Source organism: Nipponia nippon, unplaced genomic scaffold (genome assembly GCF_047370975.1).
Source record: "Nipponia nippon isolate SJK-2023a ecotype South Korea unplaced genomic scaffold, ASM4737097v1 scaffold_1, whole genome shotgun sequence".
NCBI lineage: Eukaryota > Metazoa > Chordata > Aves > Pelecaniformes > Threskiornithidae > Nipponia > Nipponia nippon.
The window spans coordinates 80156069-80177604 of record NW_028262290.1 but is presented as its reverse complement, the minus strand read 5'-3'; the positions used below and the strand labels follow the sequence as shown (position 1 = coordinate 80177604).

At 40.8% G+C, this 21536-nt stretch overlaps 1 protein-coding gene across 4 annotated transcripts in view; it reads left to right on the top strand.

The window, feature by feature from the left end:
- The first annotated feature begins 776 nt into the window (after positions 1 to 776).
- Positions 777 to 21536, top strand: part of CTNND2 (catenin delta 2) — a 690230-nt gene continuing 669470 nt past the window's right edge. For 3 of the 4 annotated variants that reach the window (XM_087760884.1, XM_087760869.1, XM_087760913.1), the window contains exon 1: positions 2002 to 2103. In XM_087760884.1, coding sequence (XP_087617010.1) covers positions 2067 to 2103 — 37 coding nt within the window. In that variant the 5' untranslated portion in view covers positions 2002 to 2066. Of the gene's footprint in view, positions 1107 to 2001; positions 2104 to 21536 lie in introns of those variants that run through there. The other variant, XM_087760877.1, reaches the window with a different exon arrangement.

Here is a 21536-nt window from a genome sequence, read left to right as displayed (position 1 = left end):
CCTCCAGCTGCTGATTATTCCAGCTTCAGATGGCCAGGGCAGGCCCGATACTGCTGTTACAAGCTTGGACAAAGACAGGGAATCAACTTTTCTTCTTTCTTTAGATGAGGAGAAGATTCAGATGGACAAACTCTTAATTACTGTAGATTTATTTAACTATTTACTGTTATGGCTTCTTGAATTGCTTAAGTAGACTGCTCCGAATACTAATTTTCTCTTCTGTTCCTAGGGTGCATCTTTGAGTAGATGAAAACAAGCATGCTTATTTTGAGGCTAGAGATAGCTGATGAATGAGCTGGCCTCAAGGCAGTGCACACAAAATTCTGCACTTAATCCTTCCCAGGTAAACAGCAAAGGTAAAATGAAGACAAGTTATGTAAGGAAATAAAACAAAAAAAAGAGACCACAGGCAGCAAAGAAGCCTTTCTGGCGCCAGAGACGGCATGAGCGATGCGATGAAGGGGAGACGTAGTCTCCGGCCTCCTCGTGAAACGGAACGAGGGTAACTTCACCTCAACCCTCGGGGCGGTGACGTTCCTACTCCACCTCGGTGAGGTAAAGCTCCTGCTTGCATGAGGGTTTGGGAAAGCTGCGAAAACGCCAAGCGAAAGGTGGCAGCAGCGAGTCGCTCTGCAGCCCGGCGGCGGCGGCGATCCTTACCGCGACTGAGTCGGCTAAATCCGCCTGCAGATGCATCTTTCAAATCCACAGCTGTTAATAAGGCGCCTGCTAATGATTTATTCGGCCAACTGCGCGGCGGGCCCGTAGCGAGCGGGACGGGACGGGCCGGGACGGGGCCCCCCGGGAGGCTGGCAGCGCCGCGGCCCGCGCCCCTTCCCGCGGGAGCGGCCCCTCACGCCCGGAGCGGGCGCGGGTTTCGCCCCGGCCAAGCAGGTGTCGGGCGGGCAAATAACCGGTTGGAGGCGTTGCCCTGGCGGCTCAGCCCGGTAACTGGCTTTCCTGATTGCCACGCTGATATTCAGACCGCTGCGAGCGTGAATTAGCGGTAATTACCCTAGGCAACAACAACAACAGATTGGTATTTTCTCTCAGATACCAAAACTCCGCGCAGCAAGTTAAAGGACCAATGGAATGGCAACTTTCAGGTGAGTGCTGTAATTGCATTTGACACAAGTTTCTCAGTAAAGGGTTAAGCGTGCACAGGAGTAAACATGACTTCCATATTCCTTACCCTCTTTGCTCGCAAGAAGACTTCTGAAAACATGGTGTGTTTTCCACCTGGGTTTCCCAAGGATGGGGAGAGAGAACCCAGGGAGAAACGAGCGGGGGAACAAGCTCTCGCTTCCCCGTTGCTTTTACCATTTTGGCTGGCAGACCTCAAGTTTCAGTCGCCCAACCTACTGCCGGGGGGGGGCTGCTCTCTGCTCTCCCCCGGCCCCGGGGCGCGCCCCCACACCTGCGCCCCCGGCGCGCCGCCCTGCCTCCCCCTTCCCCCGTACACCAGAGCCCGGCCCCGCCCGGCGCAAGCGGCGGCGGCGGCGCCTCAGCGGGAGCGGAGCCGCCCGCTCTCCCCCTCAGCGCCGGCTGCTCGGCCGCGGCGGGCGGGCTCCTGCTGGGGAGGGGACGGGGGAGGGAGGGGCGGAGGCAGGCGGGGAGGGAGGGAGGGAGCGCGGCGGCGGCAGATGCTGCGGCGGCGGCGGCTGTGTCTCCTTCGGCCACATCCCGCGGCCGGTGCGCCCGCCAGGCGCGCTGCGCTACGGCGGCGCCGCGCAGCCTGCCCCAGCCGCCGCCGCCGCAGCGGCCCCGCACCTCGCCCGAGCGGCGGGGCGGTGGATGCCGAGCCCGCCTCGCCCCGGCAGCCAGCGGGCAGCTGTCCTGCGGCGGAGCCCCTCGGAGCCGGATCGGCGCGCTCGCACGGACACGGGGACACAGGGGCGCACACGCAGACGGGCAGAGGCGCACGCCCGGGGGGGGGCAAGCCGAAGATGCTGCAGCTGGGCAAGGTCAGGACCTTGCGGTGAAGCCCGGGGCCGTCGCTCGCCCCCCCCCCCCCCCCCCTTCATCCTTGCCTAGCGGACTGAGGATTTGCTGTTGGGTTTTGGTATATGTTTGGGAGAAAGCAGGCTGAGTCGGCGCCGATCGGTGAGTACGACAGGCACCGTAATGGTGCCAGGTTCCCTCCCCCCCCACCCCCCTTCCCGCTTGCGTGATATTTCTTTTCTTGGTGCGGGCTCCTGCACTGCTCCGCTCGGCGAGGCAGCCGGGCTGGGTTGGGCTGCTGGAGCTGTGGCTGTGCCTTCAGCGGAGAGGTAACGAAGTGCGTTATTTTCCCTTGTTTCTTCCTCCCGCGCCTCCCCCCCCTGCATCTCTTTCCTCCCTTTCTTTCTACGTTAGTCGTTGCTTATGTAGGGCATCCGCGGCATCGTGCCTCCCGACGCCCTGCACTAATGTACTCGTTACGGCAGTGAAGTCATGGGCCGGGGAGGAGGAGGAGGAGGAAGAAGGGGCCCGGGGACCCGCGGGCGGGGGCAGCGCCCGGCCCTGCGCGGAGCCCGGGCGGGAGGTGGTGGGGCGATTGCCCGATGGCCCGGGCCCCGGGGCGGCTCCGAGCGGCGGCTGCTGCCTGTGTCTGTGTGTCTGTGCGTGTGTCTGTGTGTCTGTGAGTGTGTGCGGGTGGGGGGGAGGTGTTCTTCCTTTGAAGCCACCGTCTGCGAAATCCTGCGCTCGAGGAGCGGGCGGAGGGGGTGGGGAGGGGAGCCGCGATGTGCACTGTTATGTTTCGTTGATCTATATTTAATGGCTGAAAGGAAAGATGCTTTTCTTCCCTTTATCCTTACCTTACTCTTATTCTGGTGTGTAATGTGCTTGCATCGATCGGTCAAAGCGTAGCTTCAGCTGAAATCAAGTCACCACAGAGGAGGTGCGGTAGCACAGGCGGTACATGTAATACACAAATTCATCTGGACGGGGATCTTGGAGAAAAATAAAAAAAGCCCTGAAGAGCGATCATTTTAGAAACCATGTTAAATTTCCCCTGGAGGAATTGGAGGCACGAATACATGAAAGAATGGAATACAGCATCTTGTGCAGAGACGTTTTCTTTCTCATAGTTTGAGTGTTAAGGGTGTGCTTTGTTCCGATTCAGGGTGTCATGATTAACCCTGTGCATTATAGAAAAATATCCAAAACTTGCAGAAAATATCCAGAAACGAATAGGCCCCTTTATTAAATGCCCAGCTGTTAAGTTTATTGGCTGTAGTAACTGATATTCGTGCCCCTTAAAACATGTATGCCTTTTTATTGGCAATAACAAGATAAAGTAAAAACTTCACATTGCAGGTTTAGTTTCACAGTCTGTATAGGTAGTCTGTATGTAAAGTGAAAACAGCGAATTGGCCTGAGCTGTGGTTTGTACCAACCCTCTCCATAGCGTCCATCAAGACTTACGTACCTCAAGATAGCGAGAGGACTACCCAGAATTATATGGAGTTTATGTAATTCTGTTGTGGGCTTTTGCAAAACCAAGAGAGGGAAAAATATCTTTGTCATCCTGTATTTAAGGATGTATTCATCCTGTCTTAAAAAATGAAGTGATTATCTAACTCATGTAGGCTGGGTTGGTATTTTTCAAACAGCCTACTTAGTTGGTCAGTGTGTAAATGACATGGCGTGAGGGAGTTAGGTGCAGGTCTCCAGAGAAAGCTGCTGCCTCTGAGACTCAACTGGCTTTAGGGCTTTTGTGAGCCTATTTACCTTCACACAGGTTATCTGGGGAGGAGCCCCAGCCCTAAGCCCAAACCACCTAGGGACACTGTGATATATAAGCAAAACTCGGACGTTCTACGATGATCAGATACCCTTGTAAGACTAATTCAGAGCCAAGTTGGTGAAGCTGTCTCTTTTCAGTCTGTGAATGACTTGACCCTTTGGGAGCCTTGACTGACTGTCGGTCTACGTCCTGCAAAACTGCAGAGAACTTGAGATAGATCATCCTCATTAGTAAGAAGTTGATTAATGGCTCGGGACTGCGTTGAATGTGATTATGTTGAATGTTGTAGTACCGAAACAGGAGATCTCATCTTGATCACGTTGTTCAGAGATGGTTTTTGCAGTCTGTTATATAAGAGAGGCTCTGAAAAAAGGAGTAGCGGGCTGTGCTGTGTATACGTACCAAAGGAATACCCTTCAAAGCAGCTGGTAGGAAGCAAAGTATTTATTTCTGAATGCCAGTTGCATGACTTTTTATGGATTGCAAGAAAGATGCTGTGGGAAGGGAACTCCAGCTACGGTCCTGGAGTTCGGTTTGTCAGGTACCTGAACGGACGTTAAAAGCAATAAATAGCTCATCAGTGACACAAGCTTGTGACTTTTGCTGTGTTTTTTTGAATAATGCTACTAAAATAATTTCATCCTCACATAATGAACTCTGACAGACAGCTCCACAAAATAGAAATAGTAGCAACTAAAAAAAAAGGTGTTTGCATAAATCTAATTTGCATAATTTACCTTTGCTGATGGATGGTATCAATTTAATGGCTGTGGTTTGGTGTTAAGCATTTGTTTCTCAAGACACATGTAAAATCAACTTATGCTACAAAGGAAGTGCCGGAGCACCTTATTTTAAGGGTTTTAAGAAATGCGTTTTTAGGTAGGGCTGTAGATTGGCATGTAAATGAAGCAGATAACAGAATCAACAGAACTCACGAGTGATAAATTTTGCACTAAATTTCAGATGTATTTTCTGTTTCATGGTTCAGTGTGATACGATTTTTTTAGAGCCTGTCACTTGTGGAAGTTCCAGCATATCTTTGTTAGGATTTCAAACATACGTTTCAACAATTCCTAGAAGCAACTGTTTTCAGGAGTATCAGCAAGATAAGGAAAATACATTATTACAGTACTCTTTACTTAAATAAGGACATGTGGTTTTGATGCTTATTGATTGCTCTTGTAAGTCATGAAGAGTTTGATATTTCAAGTTACAGTTGAGGTTTGACAAAAATGAAATTGATTGTTTCTCCCCTTTGAAGGTCTCGGTAAGATCTTATTACAGGATGAGTTTTGGATGCTTATTTAACTGCACAATATTAAATTTAGTAGTCTAATTATTAATAACATACAAGTAAACAATAAACCTTAATGGAGGCAGCATTTTTAAATATGGTGCATTTATTTTTTTAAATGACAGAATGACTCTCAAATAGGACTAAAACACATTTGCTTTTAAATAAGAGATTGATTTTTTTTTTCTTGACAAAACTCATGACACCTGCAAAAACATTTTTTTGACCTTTTTTCTTTTTCTTTTTTTTTTTTTTCGATGGGGGCATGATGGGAAAAATTATTTCTCTTATGTCAATAAGAAGTCTCCATGCAGGGCAGGTATGCAGTCCTCTGCTCACGCACTGCAGAACCACATGACCCTTTGGCTAATGGCTCTTCTGTAGTTAGGCTCACTTGGACAGAAATCTGAACGCAGCATGACACACTGAAACAATTTCTTCTGTCCCCTTGGGATGTGCTAACTTGGTGTCATGAATGGGTTGTAAAAGCAGATTGCCTGACCAGATTCTCTGGCAGTGTGCTGGACAAAATTTAAATTCAATAAAATTGAAAAGGAAATAGGCTGTCTGTTTATATGTAAACTGATAGCCATGTTAATAGATTTTTTTTTTTTCCTTTGTATTAGTTGCCAGTTAGTGTAAAACTAAGAAACGGAGAAACATCTCATTATCTATGAGAGCAAGTATTTAATATTTGCTTAAATTGCTCTTGGCATGCTAACTTCTAGTGCATCCTGCTGGCTCTTAATCTGCCTGTTCTACTTTACAAAATTCAATTATAGTAATAAGCAATAACTTCAAGAGACATAAAGCATGGAAGAGTATGTAGTATTTTGTCCTTTTGGCCACTGCCTATTTTATTGAAGTTCCTGGAAAAAAAAAAAAAACAAACCAGGCTTCTAATGAAACTTTAAAACTTTGTACTTCTCAGACCTACCAAAAAGGTGGTAGCTTTTAAAATTCATATATAAAATAACCATGTTTGATGTTATTTTACATTTTATTATGGTTTATTGCATTAGTCATAATAGTTCTACTGTATAACAAACCATTATTTTCCACTTGTTTTCATTCATTTTGAGAAGCCACAAATATGCAGAGTCCGCTTTGAGTAGTAACATCCAAAATCAAGAACATCCGAGAGCCAAAGGGGATTTTCATAAAAGGTTCTCTAGGGGAAGATTTTGAATTTTTCCTCACTGTTTCTTCTACCTTTTCCCCCTGCTCCCCCTTTTTTTTCCTTGCCAAGTTTGCAATTGATTTCTTCATCTCCCCAAAATCTTCACAGTACAGCAATTTCCTTTTGGTCAAGAAAATTACTTTTGGAAACTGACATTAAAACTTAAATTTGTCTGCTTAGTGTAACATAAACGTATTCTTTTTTTCAGCCATAGGTACATTCTTCTGTCCTAAAACAGTCAATTATTGTTCAATTAAGTAACACCAAAATATCGCTTTAAGGCTGAATTTTTAACGGGACCCAAATGAAATTAAGCAGGTAGCATAAAGGGAGATTCTGGGGTTCCTTATTGTTTTAAACCCACTGAATGAGATTTAACTCTTACATATTCATTTATATCTGATTAATTTATTTTAAATTACTAAGATGTTTGGGGAAATAATTAGAAATAAGTTTCAATGTGGTGGTGGAAAATTGCTGTACCTTTCAGTACCACTAGGATTGTTAAAATTTATAATCTGCATCCTGTAAAGGCTGGTTGTAACGGAAGGCCTCTGCAAGCAGTTTGGAAGGGTGACTGGTAAGGGTCTCAGGGGTAACTCAAGGCTCCAGACAATAAATTTCAAGGAGTGTGTTATATTTTAATTCCTGCTTCCCGTGAGAGTACTTCTACAATTTTTGAAGCTGGATATCTGAAAAGCAAGAAAATCTGCTCTGGATGTTGGAAGCAGAACATGTGAACCTTCCGGTTTTTGCCTATAGTTTTCCACCAAAATATGAAACTCACGAGTGTGTATATTTCTGGTATGCTAGCTGATCTACAGATTTTTTTTTTTTTTTTAATTTACATTATTTTAGATTTATCCGAGTGAAGAGTCTAACTTGTACAAAGGAGTGCAGTTCTCTGAAAATGACATACACCGTTATGTCAGTCAAGTCCTGGCATTCTGGTGTTTTCTCCTAATGTGGTACTTGGCTGGATAGTGATCAGGTTTCTTTGAAAACAGGTGGTTGTTGTCCATGTCAGATTTGCTTGTTTAAAAATAATTGTTTTTCTTGCCAAGAGGTTGACTGTTGCTTTACCTGTTTGGCATATGGGAAGGCAAAAGCATTTTTTGGCATGAAAAATGACATGGCATTGGATATGGAGGTTCATATTCAATGAAAAGCAGAATGAGAAGGCAGAAGGCTAGGGCAGAGAACGGTTATCTAAGGAAACAACAGCTTAAAGGTTTTCAGCAATGGAAATGGCTCAAGGTTAGACATGGAAAGCCTGCTTGGGCAAACCTTGTGGTTGTCTTGTACGCCAGAATTTTTTGAGAAATTGAGTTCTTTCAGGTATCTGCTTATTTAAAGCATTCTTAACACCATCTCTTTCTCACGTATTTCTTACAACAACTCAACTTCAGGGCAGCTTTTGAACATGCCTAATGGCATAATCTCATTTCTGAATGGTGTGGTATCTCTGAAAGTGAGATTCTGTGTGATCTAGAAGCTGAAGTCTCATGGGAAGTGGGAGTTGGGCTCCTAAACGGTGTAGATGCTAAATACAGAGTGGATAATCTAGTGAATTCTTAAAATCAAAATCTAGGTCAGTCTATGAGCATTTTAACAAATTGTCAAATATGACTAATCATTTTGTTAAACTTCTGAATATTTCTGATGAAGTACCTGTATCCTTGATCCACATGATGGTAACCTGAACCTTCAGTTCAGTGCCTAACCTTGTCTGACCTAGCGTGCTTTAGAAATGCAGTAAATAGAACAAAAAAGCTCTGGGTATTTTAAAAAAGTTTGTGCTTTAATGAAAGAGGTTGACAGTAATAGATGAATTGCATAATTCTTGCTATTCTTACTGCAAATGGTTTTGAAGCTTGACTTACAAGAATAATGTGACTTTATATATGGATTTCCACTGCAGTGCTGATGTATGTCAGCTGGTGGTACTGGGGAAAACTTGGAAATGTGATAGTATCTCTTCTACATAAGTGTCAATAATATAGAAGGCCTAACGCATTCTCAAAATTATCATTACAATTACAAAACCAGAAGACACATGCATTTGATTTCTTTATTTCTGTCGTTAAACCACATCCATAGCATTTATGCCCAATAGAAGGGTTTTGAGTAACAGGGTTGGAAGTCCTGTTTCGGGATCACCAAATGAATTCCCAAATGCCTCTCAGATATGTCTACATGACTTTTAGAAGGTAAAGTTTGGTTCACTCTGGGAAAAATAGCATTTGTAATCTGGCACAGACCTCATTAAGGATTAACTACTACACTTGCTTTTATTTTACTAATGACATACAGCATTCTATAGTTGAATGCCTATGAGATACGCAATACCATTTCCTCTTTTTCTCCTGTATAAATATGATGGTCCCTTTAAAGATTTTATAGGTTCACAAGTATGCATTTTTGGTTGAAAATGTTTCTGACAAGCTTGGCAGCTTATTGCACTTATATTTCACTTCCGACTTCTGTTGTCTTTACCAAGAACAAGAAGGTATTGCACCCCTCAAGGGTCTTGGTGAACTCTGACTTTAATATCTTCAAAGAAGGATGGACAGGTTGAGCTTAATTAGAAACATGTGTGTCTAATTAAAGGGTAAATTTAGAATCACAGATTCTAAAGCATGCATTTCTGGTCAACTTAGGGAAGTTCGTTAGCCTCTGAGTGTTTCCACTGGGATGTTATGCACTTAATTCTCAATGCTGACTGTCATAATGAGCACTCAAAGGATGGATAATACTCCTCATTTCAGAAGGAAACACACATTCCCTTATAGTGCAGCAATTACTTTATGTGGATGAAATGCAAAGGTATGGTGTCAAACTTAACCTTAATCTCTTCTTTGCCTTTTTGAGGTGGAGTTTTGATCAGTTGTCTTAAATGTTCCCTCTCTGTAAGTACCTTTTAATTAAAAGCAGCCAAGAGTAATCAGCTTTGTAATTCTTACTTTTCTATCTCTAAGTCTAGGAGGTGCAGTGCACGTATAGGTCTTGCTGTCCTTGTGACACGCCCCCCCGCCCCGGCCCAGCCCCCTGCCCTGGTCTTTTTTAAGAGATGTGAATTTCTGGTAGTGAGTAATAAATATTTTTTCTATTTCATGTGTATTAGTATAAAAGGACTTAAACTGAGCAGAGAAGACACCTGTTTTTGAGTGGTAAAAGCAAAATTCTAGACTTGGATCATGTTTTATGCCTTCAGTTTAGCTTAGAATGGCTAAAACTTTGCACAGTTAGATTAAGTAAAGCAATTTAGTTGCATTTCCAAAGTAAGTTGTGGGTGTTTTTTTTTGTTTGTTTGTTTTTTAGCAAGTGCAACATTAGTATTTGAGGAATATGCTATGACACTTAATGTCAGCTAAGTGCCGCATAAACTTCACCTACATTTAGGACTTTGGGACATCTTGGATTTTAGAGATCTGGCATCTCTGTCTGACCTCCTGAACATGCTGGTGTCATTTCATTGGAAAGCATGCTGGCCTGTGTCACTTCAGAGAACCTGATTTTCCTGTTTGTGTGTGAAATACCTAAATATATTTGTTCAAACCAGAACTGGCCGGTGAGGGGGAGCAGGGGTTTCCTCTACAACGTTGCTCTGCCCATTGGAGTCCTTAGGCTGCCATTGCTGATGGATCGCTCTGTTTGAGACTCTCTCAGCATGGTCTCGCCTCTAAAAATATCCAGCAAGGAGCTACTTGGCTTTTGATCAGTGGTGATGACGATATTTCAGGTCCCCAAATCACAGATTGCTGGTGATCTATTGACAGAACAGACTTGGAGCAATGATGTTTGTCAAGGAGCCAAAGACTCTGCAGTATAAATTGCTTTTGTGTTTGTTTTTTTTTACTGCATGTCTACTGTCCAAAGCAGAGAAAGAGATCTGAGATACTCTTAATAACAAATCAAAAACGGCTGGGGGAGGAAGGTGCAGACAGGCTGGAAGGCACAATTGCTGTATTGTTCATGAATAGGAAAGATGCTAATTCAATCTTTTAACACAGGTAGTTGAGCCAGCCTGGTGATTTGTAGTAAATATTTTTAGAAACACATTTTCAGGAGTGTTTCATTTACAAAAGTATACTAGTTCTAACAGGATATCTTGCACAGATACAATAAGCAAACTACAGTTTGAACATGTTTAAGAAATGCATGCATGCATATATTCTACTCGTATGCTATAAGCAGGTATGGAATTAGCTGCACCTGTGTCAAATGTTAAAATTTCTCTCTTACATGAGTGTTACATAACTTGTATATCAAGCTCAAACGCAATGTAATTTTGTATTTTCCCCCAGGCAAAACCCAGTTGTACTCTTGTTGAATGTGGTAACAGAAATCCAACTGATTAAATGGAAGACCGGTGCTTTACAAGATGTACCTTAGTAAAAATATTTTTTCTCTTTATTCAACTTTCTTTCACTTGACTCTTCAGTAATTCCACAATGTAATGTATGTCATGACACAGTTGTGGTTTTTTGTTTTTTTTTTTGTTTTGTTTGTTTGGTTTGGTTTGTCTTTTTAAATAAAATTACAGGTATTACAGTGTTTATAAAACAGGCAGGATGAGTAATCTCAATACTAGTTTATAATTTTTATACTTTAGAACTCGTAAGATTTGCCATACTGGGTTTAATGATTATTTTCCAGATTTGATCAATATGAGTTCCAGGTGGGGTAAAAACTGGTGGAGGAGTGGGAAAGAGAAGGAAAAAATCAGAATGCTAGTTTGTTTAGGTAACTTACCTTACAGACATATCCTTCCTGACCTGTAGAACAGCATAGTTCTGGAAGTATAAGGTTTGTTTACCTGATACTGTAGTATGCTTGTCAATAAATGCTGTTGTTCTCTAGAAAGTTGTATAGACCTCTAAAACAAGTAACTAAGTTTATGGAAATATGTGTTCTTGGGAATGAACGAATTATTTCTCCCCCTTCCGCTGTTTTTAAATTCACTTATTCATAATGTATTTAGCATGCCTCTGGTAAAATACCAGGACTGTGGTACAGACGCGAGGACTCCTTATTTTTGAAGGGCTTAATATTCTCATCGTAACATTTAAGAATCCATGTTTTTCAAATACTTTTCTAATAAATGTTTATTTAAACGTGGTGTTTTGGTTCTACTTTGGATTTAATAACTACATAGCATTGGCAGGTGGCCAAAAATGAAGGCTTTTTGTCACATGGTTTTATTTAGGAATATCTAATTTGTAGTGCTATGCAATGTAGTCCTATTTTTTGCTTAACAAAAGAGAATGAGCGGTTGGTATGAAAAAGCTGAGTGGGCCACGAGGAATAGGACAAGTGGAAAACTGAAGTAGTCCCTAAAACTGAAATCAGAGGGAGAATGGGAAGGAAAAGAGTGATTGCTCTTGAGGTTACAAAGTTAAAAGTATTTCCCTAACTCTTCTAGCTATTGATCCACTTTCTGAAATGCGTTAGTTCTACACAGTGGTCTGTAAGGATCCGGGTGAATCCTCTTGAACTGCTTGTCTCTAGAGAAGTAGGTGCCAGGTTTCCTCCCCTGCGCACATTCAAGGTGATACTGGTTTGTGCTCTTCTTGGTTCCGCTCTTCTTTCATGCTTACCTACCTATCCAGCAAAACCATGTGCTGGTAAATGTGTTGTACATGTTAGGATGCTGTCATCCTATGAAGAAGCTGTATTGGTGTTTACACTGAAGACAGGGTTAATGAGTTTGACGTTTTAATGATGTGATTTAGCCTTCAGGTCTGGAGTAAGCTATTGGGCTATAGGTTCAACTTTTCTATTCACCTGAGGATAGAAGTGCAAGCTTTGGATACTGAGGACACATTTAGAAATACCCATTTTTCTGTGTGTTTGTTGAATGCACATATATTAATATATGGGATATTGTTATTTGAATAAAAGTTGTAAAATAAAAAATGAGAGAGAATTTGAACTCTGTAAATTGCCCTTCTTATTGCTAGGAAGTATGGTAGCCACCTGAAACTCAGGTTAGATGAAGTTCTTTTTTTAAAGCAAAAATATTTGTTTTCTTACAGTGAAACAATAAAACTACAGTACTTAATAACAGTAACAGTATGACTAAATTAAGTAGATGGTATAAGAGAGAGAGACATACTTCAGGGTCTGTATCAAGGTGGCAAAACATATGTAAAGGTAGAAATGTCTACGTAGAAGAGTGGTATGGGCTTTCGGTGGCTGCTCCCATTCAGAAGGGAAATCAGCTTCAGCAGTAAGCGGTAGCTACGGCACCTCAGGTTGCCTGTGTAATTCATCAAGAACCTAGCCTGTTGGAATGGTATGAGTTGAGATGTATGTTTGGTTTTGGATCAGCTAAGGGAGGCAACGTGACTGCGATAAATCCTCTACCACTTCAATGGAGTTTGAGGATAGCTAAAATAATTTTAGTTTTGTATTCCATTCCCTTCAATGTGCAACTTACAGTAGTTTATGTGAAAGGGTTAGAGACTTGTGATTTATTTCATAATACCAGGTTTTAGATATAAAGTGTATTTCTGAAGCACAGCTATATATCTGCATTTCACAGGAACAGTCAGAGAAAGGAAGACCAGCACAAAGCTTTTTCTGCTTTGCACATGAATCATTTTAGACCTTCTTCAAAAAGGTGACTTGCCCTGCTGCATGAATTTATAGAACATTGTGTAATGTTTCTGATGTTTTAATCTTCATCTTTTTCATACACATGTAGAAAAGAAGAATAAAAAGGGGATGGCAATTTAAGGTCTGAGCATTTCTACATACAAAACTTTTGAAATTTGAATATATATGCAGAGTTTTTAATAACACCTAAATATGACATTCAAATATTACCCAAAACATAACAGACGTATAAAGCAGTGCTGCTTCTCTCTTAATTATTTATTTCTGTCAGGCAGGCTTCCTCTTTTGTAAAGACTTAAATAGAATCTCATGGAAGTTTTTGTTGCCTTTTGAATGCTGTTTATTGCATTTTAAAAAATGATTTTAAACGTCTGGGATCTTTCCTGCTCTTTGACAGAATGTGAGTGCTATCACTTGTTAAGAAGTGTGCATGCATTATATATTGCATTCCTCTGCAGTTGATGATACTACTTTGTAGCTGAAATAATTTTATGGTGCAAAAAGGTGTGATCAAGGGGCTGAAGCTGCTACCGCTAGATGCAGGCTAACTTGTGGTGGAAGCCCCAGGAATTCCTTCAGTTGTCCTGTTTGCAGCTCTCATTTCAAACTTTCTTATTGTTCTACTTATATGCAACCAAACTTCTCAACGTTGAGTGGAAGTGTATCCACTTCCTATTGATACTGAATTTCAGTGGGCTAATTTTTTAATGAAACTGGGCCTCAGACCTAAGTTACAACAGGAGCTTGAAGCTAGTTGTAAATATCCCAGCGTTTCCCACCTTGAAATATGAGTGAGCTCAACACCTCTGAGTTAATCTGTGCCCTTTTACAAGCAGTAACAAAGACAAGACCACAGTCAGGACTACGCTTCAGCACTCTCTGCCGATGCTGAGTGGTGTATAACCAACTCCCTCCCAGGGCGTGTTTAGAAAATCGTATGCTGTAGATTCATTAACTGTACCATATATGAAAGACCATATGCAAGAATGCAGATGGAGTAACAGACTGTAATGTTAATTTATCAATCATCTAAGTAATCAAACATAGCAGTGGCTCTTTATTTTGTACTACATTAGTGTTTTGACAACTGAACTTAGATCATGACCCTGTTGAAGCGGTGCTGTTCAAAACATACTCACAGATGGTCCTTGTGCTGAAAAGTTCAAAAACCTAGCTAACACAAGTGCTGAAGGGAAAACAAGTCTAGAGAGGTTGAACACAGGTCAGGTACAAGCATGAAAATAGGATCCTGGTTGCTTATGTACTCTGTCTCCTAGAACATGTAGCCCTTTCCATGTTGCTTAAGCAAATGCTTGTCTCTTGTTATACTGCTCCCAGTGCATGGATGGCATAAAACTAACTTTTGCTTGACTTCATACGATGTTTTCCCAAGCAGGTAACAACATGTTTTATGAGATGCAAGAGGCTTTTTTCCAAAACAGAAAACGCCATTACTGAGCTTGTGTCTCTTCTTTAAAAAAAAGAAAATAAGTAAAAAGGGAGTCATTTGGAGGGGAAAAAAGAAGGGAGGGGAAAAGTGAACTATACTAGGTCCCTTCTCCATGAAAAGTTTAAAGAACAAAACCAGAACTTACTTTTGCAAGAATAATGAAGCGGTACAAAGTATCAGCGAATACCCTGCTGCTGGTCCCTTACTGCAGCATCAATACTGCTGTATTAACACAGAGTGTATAAAGAACGGTATTAACCTTATTTGTGAGCAAGAATCTTGCTGTTGTTTCATCATATACTAAAAGAGAGAGCTGGATGGACAGCTTCTGTTCAAGCCTTGTTGTGGTACTAGTAACAATTTATTTCCAGTCCTTTCCTTTTTTATTTCAAGCAAAAAGAAGCAAACAGTCTCAGAGCAGGAAGATGAAGGACAAATATTTGAATTTCCTCTATCCATAGGTTGCCTTCTTCAAATAGGGGTCAAGTTGATGTTGAAGTCATTAAAGATTCCTTCAGCAAAATAATTAGCATAGGTAAGCCCTAGAATATTTGGACGATCTCTCAGCAATTTTCTCTCACTTTCACAAAACATTAAATACTATTCTGATTTTTGTTTATCTTAAAAATATCTCAGAGCTTTTAAGATGATTTCTCAAAAGTGGTCTTTTTTGACATCATTTTTCTTGACATTCATTTTGTAAGGAGAAACAAACAAACAAAACACAAAAGAAACAAAAAGGAAACAAAAGGGGAAAGGGGCCAAGGTGGCTGAACACCCTAGGCTTTGACTCAGTGGATCGGAAGGTAACCATAGACTTTTCTTTGCACTTTGTATAATTAGGTAGAAGTTGCCTTTGTCGCTTTGTGTGTTTAAAAAGAAGTAAAGTATCTCGACAAATATAGGCAATAACTTTGGCAAGAATGCATAATGATGTTTTTGGCCATATTATGGATTGTATTTATTGTTCTGGAATAATTTACAGGTAGCAATGTAATACACAGTCAAAAATACATATAGTGCAATATTAATTTAAAAAATAAAATTTGTTAAACTTAACAAATTCCATGAAACATTAGTTGTAGCTTTTGTAGCTGCTACTATTTCAGTTAAAATAATAATGAAGAATAGGTTGGCTGAGCAAAATTATTTTAATTTATTGGAGAAATCCGATTTTCACAACTCTGATCCATTTATATAGTTGTAGGCAGCCTTGATAGTATGGTCTATTGAAATGTACAGTGAATTTTAGAACATCTGCCTTCTAATTATTCTAAATATCACTATCTTAAATGCATGTACATAAGGTGATTATTCCTTACATTTTTATACATTTATATTCTAGGAGGTGCTTGAAGCATGTCTTTGTTTTTCTTATCCATTGTTCCTCTAGGTTGTCAGATTACAATCAGCAAGACTTTTGTGTAGTTGACAAACCACTTACACCTCAAAAGGGTAAATACAATGTGAATGACAATGATATTTCCTACAGATATAATCTGAAGAGAAATTTCATTTTAAAAACCATAGTTTCTAGGAGATAAGTTTGTTTACCAGTATGTGTGGATATAGCAGAGTACATTATCTCCTTTATCCATGGTAGAGATAATTTTTTTACTGTGTCCTCAGAGGATGGATAGACTTTGAGTCTTTTTTATTTTCTTTTTTTTTTTTTCCGCCTTCTTCCAATAGACTGTTCCACAGTTGAGCACCCTTCCCTGACATTACTCAGTCTCCTGCTCTCATGAGCTTTGCTCTTGGCTTCATTACCTGTGTTTTCAGCTACTAGCTGACTTGTTTTGGATACTGCTTTTTGCTGAGTTAAGGCACAGGCTGTTGTTAGTGACAGAAAACCAGAGCTTACTCCTCATGGCCATGGTAACACGAAATTCTGTGGCATCTCATTATCGGTCTGTGACTATCAAGCTGTCTCAGGATGGTTCCAGTAGGTCTTTTCCTTTTATTCTGGTGTGGACTCTGTTACAGATGCAAGAATGTATCTATCTGATCAAATGCTAGTGAACAGCTGACTTGGGCTTCAGAATTAGCTTGTAGGCAACACTATATTTGCTCACTGAAGAGTGGAGGAGTTTGTGCTGATCTGCTTTATCATGGCATCTGCCCATCACCTACATTAAAAATTCTACTTTTGTATTAGTTGTAGGAGATTTAAAGTCTCTAATAATTGTCTTTGAAAGGTCATGGTGATCAGGGGAGGTTCCTGAGGACTGGAGGAAAGTGAACGTCATTCCTGCCTTCAAGAAGGATGATCTGGGGAACTACAGGCCAGTCAGTCTCACCTCAGTCCCTGGGAAGGTGCTGGAGCAAATCCTCCTGGAAATAATTTCCAAACATATGAAGGACAAGAAGGTGATTGGAAGTAGTCAGCATCTATTTATGAAGAAGACATGCTTGACCAGCCTGATTGATAGCCTTCTACGATGAGATGACTATGGTGGATGAAGGGAGAGCAGAGAGTGTCATTTATTATGACTTTATGGGAGACTTTTAACAGTCTCCCATAACATCCTCATCGACAAGCTCTTGAAGTACAGATGAGGTAAATGGACACTGACATGGACTGAAAACTGGCTGAACTACTGGGCTCAAAGGGTTGTGGTCAGCAGCATGAAGTCCAGCTTGAGGCCAGCCACTAATGGTGTACCCTAGGGATTGATACGGTATCCTATACTGTTTAACATCTTTGTTCGTGATCTGGGCGATGGGACAGGGTTACACTCAGCAAGTTTGCAGATGATACAAAACTGTGAGGAGTGGTTGATACGCCAGATTGTGCTGCCATTCAGAGAGATGTTAACAGGTTGGAGAAAAGAGCTGACAGGAACCTTACGAAGTTCAATGAAGGCAATTTGCCAAGTTCTGCACCTGGGTTGGAATAATCTTGTGCACCAGTACATGCTGGGGCCAACTGGCTGGAAAGCAGCTTTGCAGAGAAGGATCTGGGGTTCCTGGTGGACAAGTTGAACATGAGCCAGCAGTGTGCTCTCATGGCAAAGGCAGCCAAACAAGCCTCCTGGGCTGCATTAGGAAAAATGTCACCATGAAGTGGAGGGAAGTGACTCCTCCCTTCTACACAGCACTGATGAGGCCACATCTGGAGAGCTGTGCAGAGTTCTGCTGCATTTCTAGGTAATTCACAACTGTTCTGTGACTTCTGCTTTGGCATCTGCATTGTCTCAAAGAAATTCAGGTATTAGTGGGCTGTAGTATCAGTTTAACTGTTACTTAATGTCGAATGAGGAACAAGGCTTCAGACTGGGAATGGAAGCTGTCTGAGACCAGGCAAGACTCTTGGGTATGGGCCTGATGTGTTGCCACTGACACTTGCTTTTAACACAGTAAGCAACTGGTTTCTCTGGAAATGGGAGTCTGTGTGTGGTCTTCACATTGGGACGATCAACATATCCGATGTTCAAAGATGTCAGTTGCATTGTGGCTTGTCCAGTGTGCAGGAGAAGTTTCTTGGCAGGCGGGTGGCAAATGAGTGTTCTGATGCTGCCTGAGAACTTAGATAGAACAGGATGTAAAGGAGCTCAAAGCTTTGCAGGGTTTCTAGTAGGGCCTGTATGCCTGCAGTAAGGGTGTCTGTGTAGCACCATTCGGCCTTGCCTGAGACCAACTCTTCTACATTCAACACTTAGTCTCCTCAAATTCAAAATTCACAGTAGCTAGAGCTGGATCCCTGAGGAGCCATCATCAAGATATTTCAAGAGTCTCATTACAGTTTTCTCCGAAGCAGACGCTGTATGATTTTTGTTAGCAATTGGTCTTCATTTCATTTCACCAGTCACTGATATGGCAGTCTACTTTGAATAAAGTGATGTGTATGTCTCAAATTACTCTGATACTGGAACTGGAGAAGTCTATGTAGCATGCTCCCCTTTTTCTGTTGCTCCTGGGATACCCTGGACACTCTGATCCATGTGGGTTTTATTTGCTTTCTCAACAAAAACAAGGAGAGAGATTTGCAACAAAAGACCAGCAGTCTTGGAGTCAGAAAGCTTTGGACTAATGGCTGGCAATTTCAAACTATCCTAAAAATAAACACTTCACAGTTGGAATTTACATTTTTCGTGATATTATTGATGTTAGGAAATGCCTCGTTAATATTCAGATTGTAAAATGTTTTTTCATTTTTTTGTTTCATAATGAAGCATCTTAAATGAGCTATTGTTTCCTGCTTTGGTTGAAGTTGCTTAAATCTGTACAACTACTTGTAAGACTCTGTATTTTTAGACTTATAGGGTGATGATAGCAGAAAATTAACGCTTAATGTTTAAGCACATTTGCCTTGAACCTGGAGAGCATGATCTACTGACATCTGAACAGGTAGTTCCTCATTATAAAATATAGGAAGTTGCATCCTTACACCAACTTGATCAAAAAGTGAGAAGGCATACAGGAGTTTTGTAGTAGAAAGTCTTGTCCCCTTCAAACTTTGTATGGGCAGGGCTTGGGGGGAAGGGAGAAGGAGTGGCTGGACAAATGACCAGAGATTGGATAATTAACACTGCTTTTATTCAGAGAACATGAATAAAATTTAAATTCCACTTTATATAAAAAAAAAAAAAAATCTGTGTGACACTAAAGGTTAGGAATATTGTTTTACAGTGTTGCATAGATGGGTGATCTATTATTTTGCTGTCTTTGGGTTTGGTTTATTTTCTCATAAACTAAATGAAACATTAAATTTTAAAAAGCTGCAGAGTTATGTGGTGGAAATTCTATTCCCTTGTCTTTTAACAGGGTGGTATTAATTGTGATGTGTTTTTCTAGTTTTTATTCCTATAGACCCAGAAGTCCGGCACTAATTGAATGAGATGAGCAATCTGATCACACAGAATGAAACCAGAATTGATTCTCTAATGTATTGTTTTTGCATTTTCGCATGAACCTTTTTGTACCAGTCTGCATTGGTTACAGGCTAGAATTCTGGATCGTAAGCTCTCCCAAATTTTATGATAACTATAATTATCTATCTTCTGAGTTGTTTCTCTGTGGGAGCAAAACCTCTAGAGGGTGCCAAAAAACTGGTTTTGATTAAAGAAGCGGGTAGGTGCTGTACTGCTAATGTCAGAAGTGCAGGTCAAAGTTCAGTTCCTGAAAGCTCTTCCTGCTCTTGGTAATTCAGGTGCCTTAGAAATGCCTGCTCCTTTAATTTTGTCTCTGAAGTCTTTCTACTCTACCTTTTTTGTAGTGTTTTTGGTTTTGTGGTGTTTTTTTGTTGTTTTTATACTTGGCACAAACTGTATGATTGACAGGGCTGGTTTGGGATTTTTTTTTTCTGAACATATTTTATGCATAATTTCCCCAAACAGGAAGAATACATGATGTTTCTAATGTCACACAGCAATACACTAAGATACATACTGTTTCTTTGACCAAAGCTTCCTATAACAGCAGGGTCTACAAATTATAGATTTTCCCATTCCTTTGTAGCTCCTAATCTTGCCCAACATTGTGCCCTTCACTGTTGCCAGGTTTTCAAAAGCCCCAGCTAGCTTTAGGCAGACACTGCATTTAAAACAGAAAAAGGGAGAGAGGGAGGGAGGGGAGTTCTTCAATAGTGGAGACAGATACAGGGTAGAAGCTCCAGGAACAGGTCCTCTAAATAGTTACTTCTAATGCACTTCTTGACATGTAACCACATTTCAAGAGAAACTAGACCAGAATTTTTTAAGAAACACTGATTAATACCAGTTAAACATGTACAACATGAGAAGATATTGCTAGCTGGACTATTTATCAAGCAGTGTCACTGCCAATCAGCTGCAGCTAGTGGTGAAGAGGACACTATCAGGAGCACTAGGTTTAGAGGGCTAGTAATTGCTCCTGCTGCACCTTGTCAGAGGACAAAATTTGCTTTGTTGCTTGTCTTTCTCCATATAGGTGTGCCAAAAATACCTGGATATGTTCATGTATTTATAGTTTGAAATATTCCTAGGAATTATCCTCCACTGCAGCCTTGCACACAACCTCAACAGACTTAAAGTGGTTGTAGACAGTAATGATGTGTCTTTAAAAATAAGGTGGTATATCAAAGTTGCAGTCATCAACACAGATTAAAAATTGGAAAAGAAGGTTCTTAGGGGTTTTGTAGGTATTTGGAAGCTTCTGCTATAACATATAATTGTTTGGGGGTTTTGTATATGACCTAGGACCGTTCCGCCCCCCTCCCCGGCAAGGTATGGGAATTCTTTGTGTCTTTATATTCTGGTCAACACAATCAAATCCTGTTCATCTTTACTCTCAAAATTCTGTTGATATCAGTGGGACTATTTAAATGAGTAAAACCAGTGGGATTTGCCCCAAATTATATAATTGCCTAATGAATTTAATAATTTATATGTATTAACGGAGCATTTATAGCGGTTCATGATCAAGATCAATATTTAGTCTGTAGAAATTGTATTGTGTATAAATTAATTACATGACCTGCCTAAAGAGGGCTTTAAGAACATTGCAAAATTAAGTGCCTGAAAAAAACTTGTCTAAAAAAAGTTAGTATATACTCTTAACTGGTGATGTGCATTGTGAATAGAGTGCTGGGGAAACATGGTGAAAATGGTAAGAGAAGGCTAGCTAATGAGAAAAGGTTGTCCCAGTAAGTAGACTTGTTAGTATGGCAAGACTAAGGGAATCAATTGGTTTTACAAAAAAGTTAAGATCGTTTTATTTATACAGCTGGTTCTGAGAGTGCAGAGAAAATCTGATGTCATTTCTAGGAAAGAGCAAAAGCTTGGAGACTAGGAAGAAGGGGAGAGGGATGAATCTGTTCCAAACAAAATCACATGGCATGCATTGGATTAAAAATTAGTTGAATGATCTCAAGTAACTGCGAGTTTAAGGATTGTTACTGTTCAGTGCAATCAGCTGAGACACTGCAGGTGTATTGAGAAGGGTCTTACTGGAGTGAATCATGATCTAGAAAACACACCTGCAGAAGATGATAAAGAAGCTTAAGCTGTCTTCCTTTGCCAGCTGAAGGGGGAAAATTGATTGCAGTCTGCTAGTACCTCACAGGGAAGTGATTTCTGATGGAGGGCTTTTTAATTTTGTAGCAAATAAAACAATGAGAATTGGAGTTGGTAGCTAAGATGAAACAGATTGATTTTTAGAAATGAGTTTAGATTTTTAATACTGGTTGTAGTTCATCATGGAAATAAAACTATCAAATGGCAGTAGTCTTCATATATTTACTTGAAGGCTATATATGTATTTAAAATACATAAATAGAGTG